Source organism: Tasmannia lanceolata, unplaced genomic scaffold, assembly GCF_043159265.1.
Source record: "Tasmannia lanceolata isolate RefF3 unplaced genomic scaffold, GAP_Taslan_0.1 ptg000008l, whole genome shotgun sequence".
In the NCBI taxonomy this organism is placed as follows: domain Eukaryota; kingdom Viridiplantae; phylum Streptophyta; class Magnoliopsida; order Canellales; family Winteraceae; genus Tasmannia; species Tasmannia lanceolata.
This window is the reverse complement of record NW_027518685.1, coordinates 31,630,001-31,651,975: the sequence shown is the minus strand read 5'-3', so window position 1 is coordinate 31,651,975 and position 21,975 is coordinate 31,630,001. Positions and strand designations below refer to the sequence as shown.

Here is a 21,975-nt window from a genome sequence, read left to right as displayed (position 1 = left end):
AAGAGAGAGAGAGAGAGAGTTAAACAAGTGGTATAAAAAACAAGTGAAGTGTTGTATAATTCAAGTTGTATAATAAGATAACAAAGGTGTGATGAAAATGCATTAAGAGGTATAGTAAGAGCTCCCAATTTTATGGTACAAGCTCAACTGGAGAACTACATACTCAATAATGCTCTATTTGGTTACGTTTTTTTGAGTAAAATAGCAGGGAATGTAATTCTCCTAATTACCCGAGGGGTGTTTGGTAGGGATTTAACAGAAATTGGAATTTTGACCGCTGGTTATGTCGGGAGCTTGTCGGGTGACGTGGAACCCTCGAAATTCGCCGGACGAATTTCTCCAAATCGAAGGAAAAATGGGAGAATCTTTTTCATCGTAATTGTCATAACTTTCTACTTTTGCTTGTAGTTTTTTCGTAATTTTCAAACCTTATAACCATTTGTAGTTAATTTTTCATTTATAACTTTATAACTTCTATTTTACTTTTCTTTTCTTTTTTTTTGTAATGATTACTTTTTTTTGCTTTTGCTAGCAACCTTTGCCATGTGCGCATCTTTGCACAAGGATGGCCACATGCTGAGAAGTGGCATAGGAGAAGTTTGCTAGCAAATTCCTATAAATAAATAAAAAAAGAAAATGTTATCAACTGTTTTCTTATGAGGGCACTCTCACTTTATTAAAAGTACGGTATGGCTCACACCATAGGATGATCCAAACCGTCCATTAGATGGGCCATAGCCTAAATAGGTTATGCTCCAAAAATCATTTCCATAGGATGATCCTAACCCTCTATAGATCGGAGGGTTAGAATCAACCAATGGAAATGATTTTTGGGGCATAACCTATTTAGGCTATGGCCCATCTAATGGACGGTTTGGATAATCCTATGGTGCGGGCCATACCGTACTTTTTATAAAGTGAGGAATGCCCTTATAAAAAAACAGTAGTGCTGATAACATTCCCCAAAAAAATCTTAAAAAATCCGATAAAAAAACTCCTGCACATCTCCTACCCCCAACCAAACAACCTCTGGGAGATTTGCTCACAATCTCCCCATTGACTGATTTCCTTTTGATTTCCCTTTGACTTCTTCTTCTCTAAATCCCCCCAACATCTACCAGCATCCAAACAGAGCATAAGGGTGGAGTTTGGGTTGCGTCAGGTGGATCTTTTGCTAAGAAATTAATTGAAATCCATCTAAACCCCACCCCATTTTATGATAGAAGCTAAACTCCCAGCTCTAAATACTCAATAGGGGTGCAGTTTGGGTTGTACCGGGTAGAGCTTTGCTGAAAAAAAGAATTGGAATCAACCTGAACCCTACCCAATTTTATGGTAAAAGCTCAACCCGAATTCCCGAAAGTCATAAAAGCTGAACTCTGAGAACTAGGTACTCAAATAGGAGCGCAATTTGGGTTGGGTCGGATCGAGCTTTTGCTTAAAAAAAATGAATTGGAATCAACCCGAACCCGACCCTACTTATGGTAAAAGCTAAACCGAAATACCCAAAAATCGACCTGAGTTGAACACTTAATAATGGTTGCAGATGACTCCAAGGGGTGGGCATGGTTTCTTTTTTTTTATTTTTGAACTTCTTCATACTGCTATTCTGTGATTTGTTTCTTGGTATAACTCAATACAAAATTAGCCAGCTTCATAAATGAACCATGGAAGGAAAATTTAAATTCCAACCATTTTCAGCTTCTGGGTTGATATTTACAGCTTTGGAAATTAGTCTTGATTCGGTGTTCGGTTACTGTGAAGATGTTGGTACAGCAGATTCCTTGCATAGAGCCCTAGCTATGGCTCTAATAGTATTCGGCGTTGTCCTGCAACAGCCTCCTACAAGGGAAGCTCCGACTTCACGCCATTTGCTAACATACGAAACAAAATCTTCATCTGAAACTCCAGTAGATGGCTGCAATAGAAGAGAGAAAGGAAGAAAAGAAAATGTGAGCTTAAAGGATTTCATGAACTAATGTTCAGTTGAATCTTACATGGACACAGCATGGATGTCAATAAGAAAGAGGACTTCCAGTTCTGATTTTCCGTTTGAATATTAGATGTGCATTGGAAAAAATATATTTTAGTTGATTCATTTGTGAACAAAGAAAATTATTATATATACTGTAATTGAAAGCATCTATAAAGTGGACAGAGAGATTGGGAAGCTTTTAAGAATAGACAAAGAGCAGAGCTATCCAGCAGTGGAGGCTCATGCTTTTTTTTTTAATGGTAATGAGGTTCATAACTCCGCCTATGGTTTTCACAGCTTGTCCCAAGCCAGGATAAAGGAGGAGCATAGGCATCAGGTTGGCAGCCGGCCATAAACTTTGCCACTTTTCTATGAAATGAATCCTATAGAAGATTCGTTGGGGCGTTACCCTCTTAGCGGCGCGCTGCATCGGCACCCAGATGTAGTATTAAATGAGCAAAGGGTCCTTGCACCTTCATGGGCGGATGCGGGGGGTGAGTAGGCTAGTCTTAGGCCATCACTCCCTTAGTGACGCGCCACATCGGTGCCCGGGTGTGCTGAAAAATGAGCAAGGGTCCTCGCACTTGACTAGACAGGTGCGAGGTGCGAGGAAGCTACTTCAAGAGAGTAGGATTCGTTTAGCCAGTTGGAACATAGATTCACTAACAGGTAAGCTGAGGGAATTAGTTGATGCGATGAGTAGGAGAGTTAATATAGCTTGCCTTCAGGAGACTAATAAATGGGTAGGAGAAAAATCAAGAGAAATAGAAAATACGAGTTTCAGGTTATGGTATACAGGGACGGAGAGGAATAAAAAAGGTATAGGGATTATAATAGATAAGAGCCTAAGAAATGGGGTTGTAGATGTCAAAAGAAAGGGTGATAGAATTATTCTAATTAAATTAATATTAGGTGAAGAAACTATTAATGTTATTAGTGAGTATGCCCCTCAAATAGGATTAAATGACTCGGTCAAGAGGCAATTTTAGGAGGATATGGATCAAGTAGCCCAAGGAGTACCACATGGAGAGAAGTTATTTATAGGAGGGGATTTAAACGGGCATGTGGAAAGAACTAGGGGAGGTTTTGAGAGGGTTCATGGAGGACTAGGTTATGGCAATAGGAATGAGTCAGGAGAAGGCATTTTGGAGTTTGCAGTGCCATATGATTTGATGTTAACAAATTTTTTTGAAGAAAAGAGATTCACACTTGATAACCGATAGTAATGGCACCAACTATAGCCAGATAGATTTTATCCTCACTAGGAGAGAGGACAGAGCTGCGTGTAAAGATTGTAAAGTCATACCAGGGGAGTGTTTAGTCACACAACATAGGCTGGTGGTGTTAGATATATGCATTAAACGTTGGAAGAGAAAAAATAAAGATGTTAGACATCCGAGGACTAGGTGGTGGAATCTCAAAGGGGAAAAACTAAATATGTTAAAGAATAGACTACTTAAAGAAGGACCGGACCTTTGAGTCGTGACGAATGGACTAATATTATGTGGAATGAGATGTCTAGTTATATTAAAAAAGTGGCTAGAGAGGTACTTGAAGAATCTACAGGGAGTGGGCCGCCGTCTAAAGATATGGTGGTGGAATGAAGAGGTCCAAAAGGCGATTAGATCTAAAAGGGAGTGTTATAAATGTTTGCATCAGTGTAGAAATGAGGAGAACAATGAGAAGTATAAATTGGCTAAAAAAGAAGCTAAGAAGGCTATAAGGGAAGCTAGAGGCAATGCCTATAAGGATTTGTACCACAGGTTAGGGACGAAAGAGAGTGAAAAATATGTTTACAAGCTTGCTAAGATGAGAGAAATTAAGAGCAGGGACTTGAATCATATAAAATGTATCAAAGACGAGGATCAAAGATTGTTAGTAAAAGAAAACGAGGTTAAAGAGAGGTGGAGAAGATACTTCGATAAGTTGTTTAATGGATAACCCGTGGCGAATTTGGGAGAACTTGATGACGCTTTTGATGATACAAACCGGAGGTTTGTCCGTAGAATCCGAACATCAGAGGTAAAAGTAGCTATGAAAAAGATGAAATTAGGTAAGGCTATGGGGCCTGACGGTATTCCTATTGAGACTTGGAGATGCTTGGTTGATGTGGGTTTGGTTTAACTAGATTATTTAATAATATTATGAAGACTAAGAAGATGCCTGATGAGTGGAGGAAGAGTACATTAGTACATATTTATAAGAATAAAGGAGATATTCAAAGTTGCACCAATTACCGGGGAATTAAGCTAATGAGTCACACCATGAAGCTTTGGTAGAAGGTAATTGAGCATAGACTAAGAAAAGAAACTAAGGTGTCAGAGAATCAGTTTGGCTTCATGCCCGGACGGTCGACTATGAAAGCTATCTTCTTGATTTGGCGGTTAATGGAGAGATTTAGAGATAATAAAAAGGACCTTCATTTGGTTTTCATTGATTTGGAGAAAGCATATGATAGGGTTCCCAGCAGTGTTATGTGGTGGGTCCTTGAAAGGAAAAAAGTGCCTACTAAATATGTTGATATGATTAAGGTTATGTATGATGGAGCAGTAACTAGTGTCAGAACTACGGATGGCACGTCTAGTAAGTTTCCAATTACAATAGGACTGCACCAAGGATCAGCTCTAAGCCCTTATCTTTTTACTCTAGTTATGGATGAACTTACGAAGGGTATCTAGGACAACATGCTGTGGTGTATGTTATTTGCAGACGACATAGTATTAATTGACGAAACCAAAGGAGGAGTTAATGCTATGTTAGTTATGGAGAACTACTTTGGAATCCAAAGGTTTTAGACCGAGCAGGACTAAGACAGAGTATATGGAGTGCAACTTTAGTAATGTAAGGAGGCAGGCGAGGATGTAGAAAATATGACTGGACATGAGGTACATAAGAGGGATATCTTTCGCTATCTTGGTTCAATCCAACATAAGGAAGGAGAGATTAAAGAGGATGTTAACCACAGAATATGAGCAAGTTGGTTGAAGTGGAAGCATGCTTTAGGAGTTCTGTGCGACCGTAAAATACCTACCAAGTTGAAGGGAAAGTTTTATAAGACAGCTGTGAGGCCAGCCATGCTGTAAGGCTCAGAATGTTGGACCACCAAGAAGCAGCATGTGAATAAGATGAGTGCAGCGGAGATGCGAATGCTTAGATGGATGTGCGGCCACACAAGGTTAGATCGAATTAAAAATGAAGACATTCGTAAAAAGGTGGGGGTGGCACCAATTGAGGAGAAGATGAGAGAGCACCGCTTAAGATGGTTTGGGCATATCCAAGATAGGCCTTTGGATGCTCCAGTGAGAAGAAGTGACTCATGCCAAGTTGATGTAGTAAAAAGAGGTAGGGGCAGACCGACAACAACTTGGGTAGAAACAATGAGGAAAGACTTGAGGGCTAGGAACATAACAGAGAACATGACCTTGGATAGGATAGAATGAAAGAAACTGATCCATGTAGACGAACCCAACTAATGTCAGGATTAGACTTTGTCAATTTTAGCCAAGTAGAACCTTTCACCTTCTTCATGAAAATTTTCTAAAGGATTCATTAGCCGACCCCAACCAGTTTGGGACAAAGGCTTAGTTGAGTTGAGTTGAGTTGAGTTGAGTTGAGTTGTAGGTAGTGGAGGTTCATGCTTTGTTCTACTCATTCATAAAAGTGTCATTAGAAGACATGGTTTGCACTGACAAACAAGATACCAAGATCCATGCTCAGAGAACCAATTATTCACATAATAGAAAATAAGCATATATATTTGAACAGGATTTGCCAGGGAACTTCATAGAAAGGCATTTCGCGGCTGACTTTTCCATGAGAGAACAGCCACATAGGCTCACTTTTCAGCAGATTTTGTCTTATTTAATTCATCTGAGGTGGCTGTTCTCTCATGCAAAAGGCAGCCGCAAAATGCCTTTCCGCGGAATTCCCTACCAAATTCCTATCTGAACATCTAAGGTCCAGCAATAAAGGAACAATATATTTTGAATGTATTCCAAACTCACCACCCACTGCTTTCTATCGGCATCATATGTTTCCCCACTGTTTGGATATATGAGTATTGGTTTGCATGTCACCTGTAGGAATAACAAACCAGAAAATCTTCACACTCCGAATCAGAGCAGTATTGCAATAAGCATATAAAAACCATACAAGTTTTAAGCGATTCAAGGAGGAAGCCAAAAATAAAGGAAGGGTTTATATGATGTGTGCCCATGAAGTCCAGTTTTTTCATAAAGTACAGCAGGGCCCACTTCTTAGGATGATCCAAACCATTCATTGGATGGACCAACCACAATGTAAATAGGTTGTACCCCATAAACCATCTTCATTGGATGATCCTAACCGCCCATCAAATGAACGGTCTGGATCATCCTAAGAAGTTGGCCCCACCGTACTTTCGGAAAAAATACTGGACTTTATGCGCACACATCATATAAAATCTCTGATAAAGGAACATATAATCTTCTGCATTATCTTGTATTCCAAAGTCTCAGATACTAAATTGGTAGGGCCCAGAGGCACCAGCATAATCCTAGTGCCTCTGTGCCCAAAATGAACACAACAATCTCCACTCACAAGTATTTAATCTAAAATGACAGAAGCTAAAGAGATCATACCTTCTTTATGGAGAGAATCAGTCCATGAATAAATCTAGGAGGGGTGCAATTGATTCCAATGGCAACAACTTTCTTACATGAGTCAGCAACAGAGGCACATTCAAGAATTGAATCTCCACTAACGACATTAGTGCCATCTTTTGAATTGAATGAAAACCACGCTGGAATTTTCATGTCATTTGCTTCAAGAAGCTCAACATATGCCTACATGAACACCCACCAAACCAGGCATAAGGACAATACTGAAAAAGACACCACAATATGGGCCATTTCACTGACTCTGTTTACAAATGGGAACCCATGGGCTTATATTACTTCAGTAAAAACTGCAAAACACACAGGTATATGAGGCATTCAATGAAAGTAAAGATGCAATTACTATGCAAAAAAAAAACACTATGCAAAGTAACACATTATAATCAGAATGCAAAGCATATCCCTAGACCAAAAAACACATAATTTCCGAACATTAATAATTTAGAGAAGTCACAATTCAGCAGTTAAAGGCTCCCCAGAAGAAGAAGAAGAAGAAGACTGGTTTCTCAAAACACTGAATACATAACATAACCCCACCGTATCCCTTTATTTTCCTTTTATACCAGGGGGTGTTAGAATCACTGGAAGGAGACTTGATTTAAAAGAAACATTGCCCAAGGAGACTCAGCTCATCTATCAATTATGATACTAAGAAAGATTCAGGAAGGGAGGCATTGGAGGTTCTATTAAATAGTATTGATGATAAGCAGTCTTGTTTCTTGGAACATCATGGGTTTGAGGAACAACTCCAAGGCAAGTGTAGTGAGAAATCTGAAGGTTTCTAGTAAGGGGCTGCTGATGTGTCTGTGAAGGTTTTAGATGGAAATTTTGGTGGAGATTTTGTAAAATCATAGAAACGTATGGAAACACATGCAAATGAAGGGCATTTAAGATGAAACCTCAGGAAGTGCTAGAACAAGCACAAATACACTAAAAAAACAACACATAAGCAAAGAAAATCACCTATAATAGTTTGCCAACATCAAACACCTAGTGACATGCGCAATGCATGTCTGATAATTCAGGACATACTAGATTTCAAATGCAATTCATATAAATATTTATATGTAACAAGTACACCTCATTTCACATGTAATTCATATAAAACACATACTGTATGATGTACCACTAATACACTAACCATTTTGCACAAATACACTAAAAAATAATCACATAAGCAAAGAAAATCACCCATAATAGTTTGCCAACATCGAACACCTAGTAACATGCGCAATGGCGGCAATGCATGTCTGATAATTCAGCACATACTAGATTTCAAATGCAATTCATATAAATATTTATATGTAACACGTACACCTCATTTCACATGTAATTCATATAAATATAATTATGTAACACATACTGTATGATGTACCACTAATACACTTACCATTTTGGTTTCAGCATACATCTCAGTTTCTGTATACATTTCGGTGGGGATGGAAACAGAAACATTTCGGTTGTTTCATGCTGGGTTTCAGTGGAAATTTAAAACCATATGATTTGAAGGAGACTAAGAACGGAGTGGTCTCAAACTGTATGATTAGAGCTTTATGGGATTTAGGAAATGTCAATTAGTGGTATTATCAGCGAGATGGCATTCCAGTGAGATGCCGACGTTGTGGGGTGCCAATCTCTTTGTCAGAGAGGATTTCATGAATGGTAGATTTGTACTATTAGCTGTTAAATTCAGATCGGTTCAGGATGTCTTCAAATGGAAGTGCTCGAATGTTTACAGTCCTACTGATCCGAAGATGTGATCAGACTTCTGGCCGGAGAACAAGGATGCTGAGTAGGTGGGGTGATTGCCCATGGTCTATTGGTAATAATTTCAACACCGTTAGATTTGCACGAGGGAAAAAATGATGCCAAATCGTATCACTTCCAGTATGAGGTATCACTTCCAGTATGAGGAACTTTAGTCAACTAATGACCAATATTTGTCGTACCGATCTGCCTATCGATGGCTTGAAGTATACCTGCATGAACAAAAGACCGAGGCTGGTGTTAGCTGGACTCAAATCGCTTTCTATTATCCTTGGGCTGTGAAGACCATTGGCTCAACCTATTTAGGAATGCTCTTCTAAGAAGGACATCTGATCACTTTCCATTATGGTTGGCGCAGATCTTGGAGAGGGGTCCACCATCCCTTTAAGATTTGATAATATTTGGCTAAAGGTGGGCTTAATGATCTTATCAGGTAATGGTGGAAAGGGATTGGGTTGGATGGGAACGTTTTAAAGATTTTTAAGCGATAGCATCATATAAAAGGAAAAGACAAAGAGTGGTGTGATCGGCTCATTGCTCTTTCGAATCAGTTAAGCAAAGAAAGGAGGCTGGAGCTAATCTCATGGCCATGGATATGGTAGCCGAAAGGGGACAGATTGATGAATATTTCATTAACAAAAGCGTAGAATTAATTCTAGAGCTAGAAAATCTTTTGCTTCTGAAGAGAATAGGAAGGAGACAACGATCCCAAACGTTGTGGCTCAATGGGATAGAAATATCACTTTTTCCCACAAAATGGCTTCCCCTAGAGTCGCAGGAATTCAATCAATGGTATCTTGTTGGATGGTTTTTAGGGGGAAAGATAAGGAGATTATTGAGGGTGCCATTATTAATTATTATAGAAAGCTATATTGCTGTGAAGGGGGCTAGCATCCAAAGCTTGGTGTTTCTTTCTATCGGATTTCTTGGGAGGCTCGGGCTTGATTAGAGAGTGGTTTTGATGAAGAGGAATTAAGGAAGGTGATTTTTCTATGGATCATGACAAGGCTCCTGGCCCAAATAGTTTTACGACGAGGTTCTAGGCTCGGACTTGATTAGAGAGAGGTTTTGATGAAAAGGAATTAAGGAAGGTGATTTTTCTATGGATCATGATGAGGCTCCTGGCCCAAATAGTTATATGACGGGGTTCTAGGCTCGGACTTGATTACAGAGAGGTTTTGATGAAGAGGAATTAAGGAAGGTGATTTTTCTATGGATCATGGCGAGGCTCCTGACCCAAATAGTTTTACGGTGGGATTCTAGGCTCGGACTTGATTAGAAAGCGTTTTTGATGAAGAGGAATTAAGGAAGGTGATTTTTCTATGGATCATGGCGAGGCTCCTTGCCCAAATAGTTTTACGACGGCGTTCTTCTAGAACACTTGGTAGTGTGTTAAAGTTAATTTGATGAAGGTTTTAAATGAGTTTCAAAGGGGGGGGATTAAAAAGGAGTTTAAAGGAGACTTTCATAACGAGCATGGAGAAATTTCATGGGCATAGATTAGGTGGGCCTTCTTGGGGCCCATTGGTGAGAAAGACTCCAAAGAGGCGGAATTGGAAGCACTTATTTTTGGGGATCTGCCATGTGGACCAGATCTTACTTGATCACCTCATCATTGAGGAGGAGGATTCCCTTAATGTTGTTAGATGGGTGATAGAAAACTTCAGCTACCCATGGAAATCAGAAAATTGGGTGAGGAGATTCACAATTTGATTGAGGGTCATGACATTGAAATTATGCATGTTTAGTGATTCGCTAAGTTTTTTATTTTCTTCCACCCTAAGGATCTCTGGTTTATGTAGTTTTCTTGTAGTTTTTGCTTGGCTCTTGTTTTGCTTTTCTTTTGTTCTAAGATCCCCTCAGTCTCCTTGTATGCTCCGCTTTGCCCTTTTTTAATGTGTGAAACAAACAGTTACTCCAAAAGCTTAAGCTGATGGAGATGGCATTATTTAATCTTTTATACTTTAACACTCCCCCTCATGTGTGGCCCCTCTTTCTAGGGTTGGCTTACACGTGGCACATGTGGCCCCACTTTTGGGTTGACCATTGCATGTGGATTTTTGACATCAGGGAAGTTTGAACTTAGGACCTTTTGCTCTGATATCATGTGAAACAACAAGTTATTCCAAAAGCTTAAGCTGATGGAGATGGCATTATTTAATCTTTTAAGCTTTAACATAATGTAATTAGCATCCAAAAAAATACGAAATGGGAAGGGAATTCGTAAAAGAGAGAAAAATGGCAATTGGCCTTTTGCAGCTGCTTCTTCGTCTCGTGATTCCCAAGGCTTTTTTCTCATGCTACAAATTGTCCAGAGGGAGAGGTCGGAAGGGTAATTTTGTTATTTAAAATATATTTTACTCGTTTGGGCATGAGGAATTATATGAAGTGGTTGAAATAAAGCAAGGTTCGGCATGAAATTCTATTGATAAGTGGGCTTTTAGTGAAGTTGTTATACTTTATAAGATACTTCATGTAAAAACCCATCTGAAAAAAGTTTGCAGTCAAAATATGGCACTTGTACGCATTGAGTTACAGTTGGAGAGAAAAATATATGGCATTGGGTTAAGACTCAATCCAACTATATGGATAACCAAAAAGTGAAACCATACAAAAGAAATTAAATGATAGCATGCCAACTAGCACATACCTGTGATTCTAGTTTATTTGGAATTGTCTCAAAAGCAATTAGATCAGCACCTGATTCTGCCATAATCTGAACTCTTCTCCTATGAAAATCTTTCAAAGTTTCCAGTGTAACTGCCTCGCCATAGTCACCACTATAATAATTAAATAAGTCATAAAGGAAAATAAGTTGAGTAAAAAGGAGGACACATGAGAAGCTAAAATGGTGAAAAAAATCCAGCCAAGTTACCTGTACTCGGAACCATCTGCTAAATATGCTCCGTAACTTCCTATCGAGGCTGCAACTAATATTGGACGCCGTTTCGGAACAGCTTCATTTCCAATGGCACACTCTGTACATCTCTCCCAAAAAATATCACGTGCCTCACATGCAAGTTCAACACTTCTCTTCAGTAAAGATTCACTTTCTTCCCTAGACAAGCCTTTAGACTCAAAACCTTGAATAGTAGCCTGCTTCCCACAACATGACCAGTCACCATTACAATGGGAAAACTGAAAAGATTGCAAAAGAAAAGTGTGACATGTACCTGATAGGATGCCGTGATTATGATATTTGCACCAGCTTCAAGGTAATCTAGGTGAACCTGTTTCATTAACATGTGCAAATAAAACATAGAATGAGGATGAGTTCAATAATTCTTCAAAAAAAAAACAACAAAGATGAAATGAAAAATAGAAAGGAGATAATTCAGTATGTAGAAATCAACAACATTTTACATTCATAGAATAAATTGGACACTCAAATGGACCTGAATAACTAAATGTGTGAGACCGTTTCCAAATATCTGATTTGCCAACTTTCCTGACATTGAGGAGTGATTTTCCTTAAAATGGCAGTGAGGTTACCACTCTGAATGAAAGCCATATCATCTGACATGTTGACCATGTAATACTATGACAGCTGGATACTTCTATTATGTCTAAGACTTTAACTGATCATACAGATATGATACCAATATTATTATTGGATACAATGTGTTGGCTCTTTACCCATATGTTATGTCTTTTTATGGCTATAGCAACAATACTTTTAACACCCTTCAGAGTTTTTTACTTTTTTAATATGTAATGTGTTGAATAAGGTACCCATGCCTGTATGCAAATCTAGCCTTTTTGTAATTGATTAATCACATTTGTGTGCTTATCTATATCTTGGTATCTGTATTTATACCTACACATGATATTTAAATGTAGCATCAAAAGAGTACATTGTAAAGAATAGCATTAAAGTAATGAACTTTGAAAGATAGAGAAGACAGGAGAGGAAAGAAAAGTAATGGAGTCTAAACCATTCATTCATCATAGTTGAAATACAAGTTGTAAGTCTTATTTATATGGGGCTGCTCAAATGACCAAAATACCCCCGACACTTAATACAACCACTTCTAACACTCCCCCTCAAGCTAACATGATCTACAAGACATGATGGTCGATTGTAAGTACTATGGTGAAGACATCTGCAGCACCTTGGTTGGTCCTGTCATGAAAGACCGGATTTTGTGATAACTTGGTAGCACCTTGGTTGCCACAGAATAACACATGAGTGTCTGACCTGACATAGAGATCCTGAAGAAGGTGTCTTGGCCATGTCAGTTCTGTAGTAGTTATGAGAATTTCTCTATACTCAGCTTCTGCATTTGATATGGGCATTGTCTTCTATTTCTTACTACTCCATGACTGGTTTTAAATTTCAGCCAAAATCTGGAATTTAGGCTGAAATATTTCGGTTTGGGCCAAGACCGAAACGAAATATGCAATGAATAGTTTTTTTAACAGGATTCTGCTGAAGTTCTGAAATTTCGGAATCACACTTATTTATAAGATTTCCACACTTATTTACAAAATATCCACTGAAATTTTAAAGACTTCCACCAAAAGTGCCGAAATTTCCACCAAAATTTTAAAAATACCGAAATTTTAACTTAATTTTACATGATTTCGGCCAAAATTTCCACCGAAGCCGAAATATTTCAATTTTGATGGTGAGCAAATCCAAAATTAAAAACCTTGCTCCATGAGACCAGGCAATCATTCATCACTATGCAATATCCAGAAACTGACCTGCTTGTGTCTGAGTCTCTAGCCTAATCTGCATTTGAGTAGCCACATATTTTGATTTTTTACTCTCTTATCCTGACCAAATCTATAGAACAATCCAAGATCCACAGTCCCTCTAAGATATCTAAAAATTCACTTCACTGCCTGTGGGTGGTTTTGTAAATACTGTCTGACTTAGTTTACCACATATGAGATGTCTAATGTGGTTCGAGTAAAGTATTGCAGAGCTTCTACCATGCTTTGAGAAGTATATATAGATCTTTAATATTGTTCTCTTCCTTTCCACTAAACCTTTTGACAATCACACTCCATCCTTGGATTTTCAACTGCTACCCATAGGACCATTGCTATTTTGATGAATTCATTGGAAGGAATTACAAAAATCATCTCCAACTAATTAGGTATTTGGAGTAGAGAATACAGAATTTGACACACTTATCATTCATCGCTTTAAAAATCATCAACCATAAAATCTCCAAAACAGAAATTTCTTATTTGTGATAAGATTTTGTAAGAAATTTAAAAATTAAAATGTTGAAAGTCTGTCAACTCCTTAGATAACTGCTTCTCGACTTCACATACAATAGCTTGTAGAGTCTCGAGGAGTTTCCATGTAGACTAAATAATAACTCATTGGGCCAGAAGATAAACTCAACTCAACTAAGCCTTTGTCCCAAACTAATTAGGGTCGGCTAATGAATCCTTTAGAAAATTTTCATGAAGAAGGTGGGGATCTACCCGGCTCATTGGGCCAAAAGATATATAAAATACCTTATCCATCCGGTTCTTCATCATAGCAAGCTTCTACCTCCACAATTTGTTCAATGCACTCAGTGTAAATTAACTCCTCAAAAAGGGCACCAATTAAGAAATAAATTGATCGAGGAAACTGAATGCAACATACCAAAGAAATTTCTGAAAAGGGGCAGAGATTATGAGTCCATATATCAACATAAAAGCACCCATTTGGCATAACATAGTCACATGCATATGATTTAAATAACGATTCAGGGAAATGATATTTCCTCCCCAATTTCCAGCATTGCTAGTTTGCTACCCCCTCCTCTTCTTTGTAATTCCCTAAAAATAGATGCATTTTTTCACACTTTTACTTGTTTTTTATTAATTTTCAGGAAAAGACAAACAAAAGGGGGTGGAAATTGTTGAACTAAAAGAAAAGATATAATAAAAAATAATAAATGATTAAATAAAACTCACCTTGAGGAGGTAGACAACCTTGGATAAATGGAACAAGGTTAATATTCCAAACCCAATGGTGTGATCACCCATTTATAATTGAGGCCCACTCTAAATCTCTCCCATTAGAGATCTAGAGTAGAGATAGGACAAAATCCCTTAAGATTTTTTTATATCTTATCTAGATAAAGTCGACAATCTCCTGTCATTTAGCCCTTAAAAAGTGGGATAAGATAGAAAATTAATATTATATTACATTAGGATTAAACAATCAGATTGTAATAAAATAAGATATTTTAAAGTTCAGTTGACTAACAGAAATTTCATTTCCTTTTCTTCCAATATAAACAACAAAAAGGAAAAGAAGAAGAAGAAATGAAAATCCATCCTTGCAATCATAATCCTCAGGCCTAAAACCCAAAAAAAGAAGAAAGAAAGAAAAAATATAACAATTTTCAATTCATAATACTAAAGAATTTAAACCAATCACACATTCTCAGGCTATAATAAAACCGCAAAATTACCATTAAAAAAAATGAAACCTCAAAATTAATCAAATCCAACTGAGATCCTTACATGCTAGAGTAGAACCACCCAAGATTTTCAATTTCAGTGTCGAAATCGAAATATTTCTATTTCGATGGAAATTTCAGCCGAAATCATGTAAAATCAGGTAAAAAGTTTCAGTATATTGAAAATTTCCATGAAAAATTCTAAAATTTTGGTGGAAATTTCAGCAATTTGGGTGGAAATATTTAACATTTCGGTGGAAAACTTGTAAACAAGGTTAAAAAAACAAAATTTCAGAAGTAAAAATCCGATTCATGGTGTAATGAGATTTCACATTTTGGGGGAAATTTAAAAGTATGGAATCACTAATGGTAGACCAAAAAATAGACGATAAAGAATCAAATTCACATGAAAAATTGAAAAAAGGAATGACCTTTTGGATGAGGTGAGGAGAGCTGATGAGGCATTTGGCACTCCAGAGAGGATCATTGAGATCGGCGCCATGGCTTTCGAGCTCGGTGGCGAGGCCGCCGTCGATGACGGCAAAGCCGCCGGACTGCCGGAGAAAATCGGACATCGCCGGAGAGGGATCACCGGTCCAGAATCCCATCGATCTCTGGATAAGGGTTAGGGTTTCGGTGGGTTCGGAAATTTTTGAAGCAGGAGAAGAGTTAAAGAGGAGGAGGAGGATCTGAGTGCGAGCTTCAAATAGCAGGGAGGTGAAGGTGAAATTACCAAAACGACCTCCACGGTTCAAAATTTTCTTTGTTGGAGTGGTTATTAAAAGTTTATATATGTGTAATTTTACCCTGAGCCCCGCTAACACCCTTGATATTTGATCCAACGGCAGAGCATTTTTTTAAGAGGCTACTGTTGGATCAAATATCAAGGGTGGCAGAAGATTTGCTAGCCCCTTTTCGCGCCCGAATTTGCATGTGATGATAGCTGCACGTCTTGACTTATTGCCAGATTTTGTCTTAATTAGTTTATCTGACACTCATGCAACAGCCGTTCCCCAAAATGCCTTCTGCGATTGTGCGTAGCAAATCCCTAATTTTTAGAGATTTGCTGGGCAATTTCTCAGAAAGCCACTTTTCGCGCTGACTTTTGCAGGAGAGAACAGCCACATAGGCAAAATTCCTATTTGTTTGGGATTTGCTTGCCATTTCACGAAAAAACCTGTTTTTGCAGCTCACTTTTGAAGGAAAGAACAGCCACACAGGCTTACTTATTAGCAGATTTTGTCTTATTCATTTAATTCATATGAGGTGGCTGGTCTCTTCTACTAAAGTAAGCTGTGAAATGGCTTTTGGCAAAATTGCCTAGCAAATCCCTATTTTTATATAGATATTAAATAACTAATGTTTTAACTTTTATATACCTATAAAATACCTTATAAATGCAAATATCTCTGGATTATTATTAAATTTTTCATCTTTGCCAAACCTGTCATATGGGCATGTTTGGCTACATGATTTTTTTTCCCGGGAATATTATCTTGCTCAATGGTGAGCCAGTAAAGGGTGAAAAATAAGGAAATGAAAAAGTCCACCAAAAATATAAATTAATTTTGGGAAATGATTCCGGCGCTCCAATGTTTTGGTAAACATTCGCTCACCTGTTCGTCTTGTACTATTTAAAGGGCTTTAAGAGCTTTTTGAGAACCGTAATATCCTCTGACATCCCTTTAAATACTACACGACAAACAAGTGGAGCACATGTTTTTAGAGAAATTATATGGTGCCCGACCGTCAAGTAGCGTGAAGGTGGTACTTCAAAAGCACCACCACCCTTGATATTTGATCCAACAGCAGCCTCTTAAAAAGTGGGCTGCTGTTGGATCAAATATCAACCGCGATACCTTGACGGTCGAGCATCATATAAAAACTCTGTTTATCAAAACACTTGAGCACAGAAATCATTTCCCTTAAAAAAAAATTTCCTTGTTTTTTAGCCACTCCTCACCCTCAGTCTCTTCCCAGCTGCCCTCCGCTGCGTTACACCACTTGAGAAACTAATTTATCATGAAAAATATTCATGGTAGCCAAACATGTAAATAATAAATATACTTTGGTGAGATGGTCCTACGGGGCAACCCTTGTAGCTTGCTTTATGTAAAGAGCACCCTTGAGTTTAGCCTTCATAAAAAACCAAAACAAAACAAACAAGGGTTTTTTTTCCTGTTTACTATATTAGAGGCTTTTAATGGTCCCCTCACTCCCACCCTCTCCCTGTCCGCCTCTTCATACCAGAGTGAAGGTACCTGAAAAGACATTCAGAATGGGCCATTTTCTGCCTCTTTTTCTTTAGCAAATGGATCGACCGAGCCTTAATGAAAGTGAAGTTATTTGCAAATAAGAGCCACATTTAGTGGCATCCAAAGAGGCATCATATTTTTTCATACAAAGAACATTACACCTACAACTCCAATATGATAATCTGTGATATTTTAAATTTTGGAATAAAACACTTTGGAAGATTACACCAGAGACAGAGCCTCTTTAAAACCACTTTCAGCTCATGTAATGCAGTAGAAGTAAAGGCTGATCTCCCAAGCAAGCAGCCCAGGACAACTGTTTCAGGATTGATGTAATGATGAGACCCCCATGATATGATATGGGCACCCCCACCCCCTTCTGTCAGGGGCCCATCAATTGCACCATGCATATCATCACATTGGTCTCAAAAATGGACCTTCTGTTGATGACTGAAGCATTTCTAGAAAAAAAAAAAAAAAAACCACCCAAGACAATTATTTTTTTTTAAAATAAGGAAAAATTTAAATCATGGACCGCGAGTCGCGGCGAAGCAGAAGCACCCTTGCGCCTGGTCATCTGGTACCATGCCTCCACCCTTGCTTGTATCGATTGCCTCTAACAGCCTCACCACCTCATCCATCTCAGGCCGTTTTTCAGGATTTACATCCCAACACTTGCGCAGAATATTTGCCAATGAACTCGGGCAGCATCGAGGGATTTCTGGTCGCAAATTCTGCCAAAATAACCACAGTAAATAAAAGTATGAAACAACTCCAACCAGTTCCAAAAGGCATCAATGACATATTTTGATGCAACTATGAGATGAGAGAGTGCATATAAACTGCTTAGATATACATCTCTATTTAGATATACATCAATGACATATTTTGCAATGATAAATGATAAGATTCTAGAGGTTTAGAAATTATTGGAACATTGAGAGGCTCATCATTTAAAATCTAGGGGATGCTAGCCAGTTTGACTAAAAGAGAAAATGACATCACTGGGTGTATTTTGCAATGTTTTTGTGGAGCCCATGTTTGCCAACCATGAATGTTTTTTCCATGGAACACTAGCTTACCCAATGGTGAGGAAGGGCGGGAGAGGGAGAGGTCTGAGAAGGACTGAGTGAGGAGAGGGCGAGAGAAACGGTTGAAAAAGAAGGGGGATTACTCCACTTAAAATAGGATTTTTTTTTCTTATTTTTTAGCAACTTCTCACCCTCTCCTAGTCTCCTCACACATGCCCATGATTTATATAACGCTCATTGAATTTTGTTTGTCTGACTGATATGTGATCAAAGTATCTATTCGTTGGTATGAAAGATATGCATAACTACAAACTACCTTCACAAAGTTGGTACTTGTCATCTAGAGTTACTGGTTTATGAAGAATAATGAGGTAATTTTGTATACATGATGAAAACTTAATAGTAAAAGGCTAAGCAGAAGCAACTGTTGCAGAACAAACATTTTCACACTGCAGAAGCCTCCATACACTGCCAAATAACCATCCCATGTATTGTCAAAGAAGAGCTTGGAGGGGCTCCCTTCTGAAGAAAAATATGGAAGGAAAAACTCTTATCATTTTTGTTGCCCAGCACTACTTTTTATCAGCTACAAAGCTGGCTAACTTCAACCTTTGGAGAGAGTACCTATTTTTCTTATTTTTTTCTTAGTATACATTAAATGCAAATAGAGATCATCTTATGGTATACATCAAATGCAGGTGTTTTGACATCAAACAACTCCGCGGCTCGCTCACACACACACACACACACACACACACACACACACACATCTGCCTCCTACCTGCAATCTCTTGATTTCATATTGGAACTTCAGTTTATCAAACCCTCTTTTGATTTGCTGTTGATAACTTTTGGGAATTACAAATGCCTTCAACATCTACTTCTAATGTCGAATCAGGATCAACTAGGACAGAAATAAAGCATTGGGTCGAACTCTTCTTTGGTGTCAAGGTAATAGCTATGAATAGTCATCGACTCCCGGGAAAGGGTAGAAGAATGGGACCTATTATGGGACATACAATGCATTACAGACGTATGATCATTACGCTTCAACCGGGTTATTCTATTCCACCTCTTATAGAGAAAAGAACTTAAATCAAAATACTTCATAACACGGCGATACATTTATAACAAACTTCTACCCCGAGCACACGCAATGGAGCCGTAGACAGTCAAGTGAAATCCAATCCATGAAATAATTTGATCTATGGACAGCATCATTGTGGTAAAGGTCGTAATGCCAGAGGAATCATTACCGCAGGGCACGGAGGGGGAGGTCATCAGCGTCTATACCGTAAAATCGATTTTCGACGGAATGAATAGAATCGTAACCATAGAATACGACCCTAATCGAAATGCATACATTTGTCTCATACACTATGGGGATGGTGAGAAGAGATATATTTTACATCCCAGAGGGGCTATAATTGGAGATACCATTGTTTCTGGTACAGAAGTTCCTATATCAATGGGAAATGCCCTACCTTTGAGTGCGATTTGAACTACTGATTTACGTAATTTGAAGTAACCAATTAGGTTTACGACGAAACCTAGAAATCGATCACTGATCCAATTTGAGTACCTCTACGGGATAGACCTCAACAGAAAATTGAAGAGTAACGGCAGCAAGTGATTGAGTTCAGTAGTTCCTCATATAAAATTATTGACTCTAGAGATATGGTAATATGGAGAAGACAAAATTGTTTGAAGCACGGGCAGAACCGGAAGCGCCCCTTGTTTCAAAGAGAGGAGGACGGGTTATTCACATTTCATTTGATGGTCAGAGGCGAATTGAAAGCTAAGCAGTGGTAATTCTAAAGATCCCCCCGGGAAAAATAGAGATGTCTCCTACGTTACCCGTAATATGTGGAAGTATCGACGTAATTTCATAGTCATTTGGTCTGAATGCTACATGAAGAACATAAACCAGATGACGGAACGAAGAGACCTAGGATGTATAAGATCATAACATGAGTGATTCGGCAGATTTGGATTCCTATATATCCACTCATGCGGTACTTCATCATACGATTCATATAAGATCCATCTGTCTAGATATCATCATATACATCCAGAAAGCCGTATGCTTTGGAAGAAGCTTGTACAGTTTGGGAAGGGGTTTTTATTGATCAAAAAGAAGAATCTACTTCAACTGATATGCCCTTAGGGTTTTCCATGAGATGGAAAACCCAACCCTATTTATATACATCATGTAATGGGGTTGCTCCCTCGACAAAACTGGGATAAAGTTGAGCCAAAAGATCCCGATTCAAGATAAACTCATGAGGAAGTGGTATCTCTTTAGGATCCACTCCAGCGTCTAGAAATTGGTTAATCGGTAAAGATACATGTACTTGGTGTCCCGCCCAAGAAAGAGACCCAAGTCCTAGTAACCCCGCTAAGTGGTGATTCAACATAGATTCTACATCTTGGAACCAAGCCAATTTTGGAGCAGCTTTGTGATAATGGAACCAACCAGCAAAAAGCATTAACCCTGCAAAGACCAATGCACCAATTGCGGTGCAATAGAGTTGTAATTCACTAGTTCTTCCAGACGCTCGCCAAATCTGAAAAAAAACCAGAGGTTATTTGTATTCCTCGGAAACCACCCCCCACATCACCATTCAATATTTCTTGACCCACTATTGGCCAAACCACCTAGGCACTGGGTCCGATGTAAGTAGGATCGCTTAGCCACGCTTCATAATTGGAAAAACGGGCGCCATGAAAGTACATACCACTCAACCAAAGAAAGATGATGGAGAGTTGACCGAAATGAGCACTAAATACTTTTCGAGAGATCTCCTCCAAATCACTGGTATGGCTATCGAAATCGTGAGCATCGGCATGTAAGTTCCAGATCCAAGTGGTAGTCTCAGGGCCTTTAGCTACTGTTCTTGAGAAATGGCCGGGTCTGGCCCATTCCTCGAAAGAAGTTTTTACGGGATCCCTATCCACCAAAATCTTCACTTCTGGTTCCGGCGAACGAATAATCATTGAGTCCTCCTCTTTCCGGACAACACATACAAACAAAGAGACCCGCCAACAGTCAAGTAATTAGTGAACCTCTGGGAGATGAATATTTACATTTATGATTAGTTCCTTTTTTTCCTATCTCCCATCTATCCATTTTATTTAGTTATTTACTAGAGCAATTATGATATGGAAATCGATCTGGGGCAAGTGTTCGGATCTATTATGACATAGTCATGAGGTGCTTAACGGACTCTTCTAATCTTGTCAAACCTCTTCCCGGCATGACACAAAAACGATTTTTTGGTGCAACCTAGTGTATTCATATCTCAATGTATACGTGCCTAGACGGACCTACTTCATATCTTAATCTTACACGGAAGGTATTATATTATTCTACTACAAATCAAAGGATCATTCATTAGTCATTTACTGTATCCGTATCCGTATCGTTTATCTCTATGAGGTACCGGGTGAAATAGAACGATCTTAGAAGGGATATAATGCAATTCCTCGATTGGCTCTTCCCGGAGGAATGATTTATTTTATTTGATTGATGGATCCAACATTATAATGAATTATAAAAGAGAGTGTTCTTATTCGAACCGTCGTGTGATCTTCAACCACTTATGTGCTTCAATATAATTACCTTGAGTAAGCGCTATAGCTTGTTTCCAATATTCAACAGCTTGATCGGACCAAGCCTCTGCAATTTCAGAATCTCCCTGTCGAATGGCTTGTTCTCCCCGGTCGGAATAGGTGGGTTGATTCCTTCCCTTAGAACCGTATTGGAGAGTTTCCTACCTCATACGGCTCAACAGTCAATTCTTTTGGTGTCCCATCTTAATCTACCATATCTAACTGAATGAGATTTCTCGTAAATAGATCCGATTTTTTATCGAGTTA

The 21,975-nt window shown here is 38.5% G+C and overlaps 2 protein-coding genes across 2 annotated transcripts in view; both read right to left on the bottom strand.

Annotated features, from left to right (window-relative positions):
- Nucleotides 1-1,547: 1,547 nt before the first annotated feature.
- LOC143885195 (homocysteine S-methyltransferase 2-like) lies at nt 1,548-15,531 on the bottom strand. Its single transcript, XM_077389245.1, has 7 exons — nt 15,242-15,531; nt 11,571-11,627; nt 11,273-11,493; nt 11,048-11,177; nt 6,595-6,798; nt 5,980-6,051; nt 1,548-1,918 (listed from the first exon to the last, which is right to left on the bottom strand). The coding sequence occupies exons 1-7, from the start codon at nt 15,416-15,418 to the stop codon at nt 1,754-1,756; spliced, it is 1,026 nt and encodes a 341-aa protein (XP_077245360.1). The 5' UTR covers nt 15,419-15,531; the 3' UTR covers nt 1,548-1,753.
- A 1,621-nt stretch (nt 15,532-17,152) lies between these two features.
- The window catches only part of LOC143885194 (Protein kinase superfamily protein), a 25,051-nt gene continuing 20,228 nt past the window's right edge, over nt 17,153-21,975 (bottom strand). The window contains exon 7 of the mRNA XM_077389244.1: nt 17,153-17,799. Coding sequence (XP_077245359.1) covers nt 17,593-17,799 — 207 coding nt within the window. The 3' untranslated portion in view covers nt 17,153-17,592. The remainder of the gene's footprint in view (nt 17,800-21,975) is intronic.